This window comes from Eimeria mitis, genomic scaffold, assembly GCF_000499745.2.
Source record: "Eimeria mitis Houghton genomic scaffold, Emh_scaff776, whole genome shotgun sequence".
NCBI classification, from domain to species: domain Eukaryota; phylum Apicomplexa; class Conoidasida; order Eucoccidiorida; family Eimeriidae; genus Eimeria; species Eimeria mitis.
In genome coordinates this window covers 14566-14789 of record NW_013575697.1, presented here as the reverse complement: position 1 = coordinate 14789, position 224 = coordinate 14566, and the positions used below count along the sequence as shown (strand labels likewise).

Sequence of the window (224 nt, the reverse complement as noted above, 5' to 3'; positions counted from 1 at the left end):
CTGCTGCTGCTGCTGTCGCTGCTGCTGCTACTGCTGCTGCTGCTCCTGCTCCTGCTGCTGCTGCTGCTGCTGCTGCTGATGCTGCTGCTGCTACTGCTGCTGCTGCTGCTGCTGCTGCATGCACGGATGCATGCATGCGTGTGTGTGGGCGCAGCAACAATGTGGGGTTTCTCTGCCGCTGCTGACGTCAGACTGGCTGCTGACTTTGTTTGCCTACAGCATTC

The 224-nt window shown here is 60.3% G+C and overlaps 1 protein-coding gene across 1 annotated transcript in view; it reads right to left on the bottom strand.

Annotated features, from left to right (window-relative positions):
* Positions 1–224, bottom strand: part of EMH_0021990 (uncharacterized protein) — a gene marked incomplete at both ends in the record, with an annotated part of 1514 nt that overhangs the window by 403 nt on the left and 887 nt on the right. Inside the window, one exon of the mRNA XM_013501867.1 lies at positions 3–213. Within this exon, the coding sequence (XP_013357321.1) occupies positions 3–213 (211 nt within the window). The remainder of the gene's footprint in view (positions 1–2; positions 214–224) is intronic.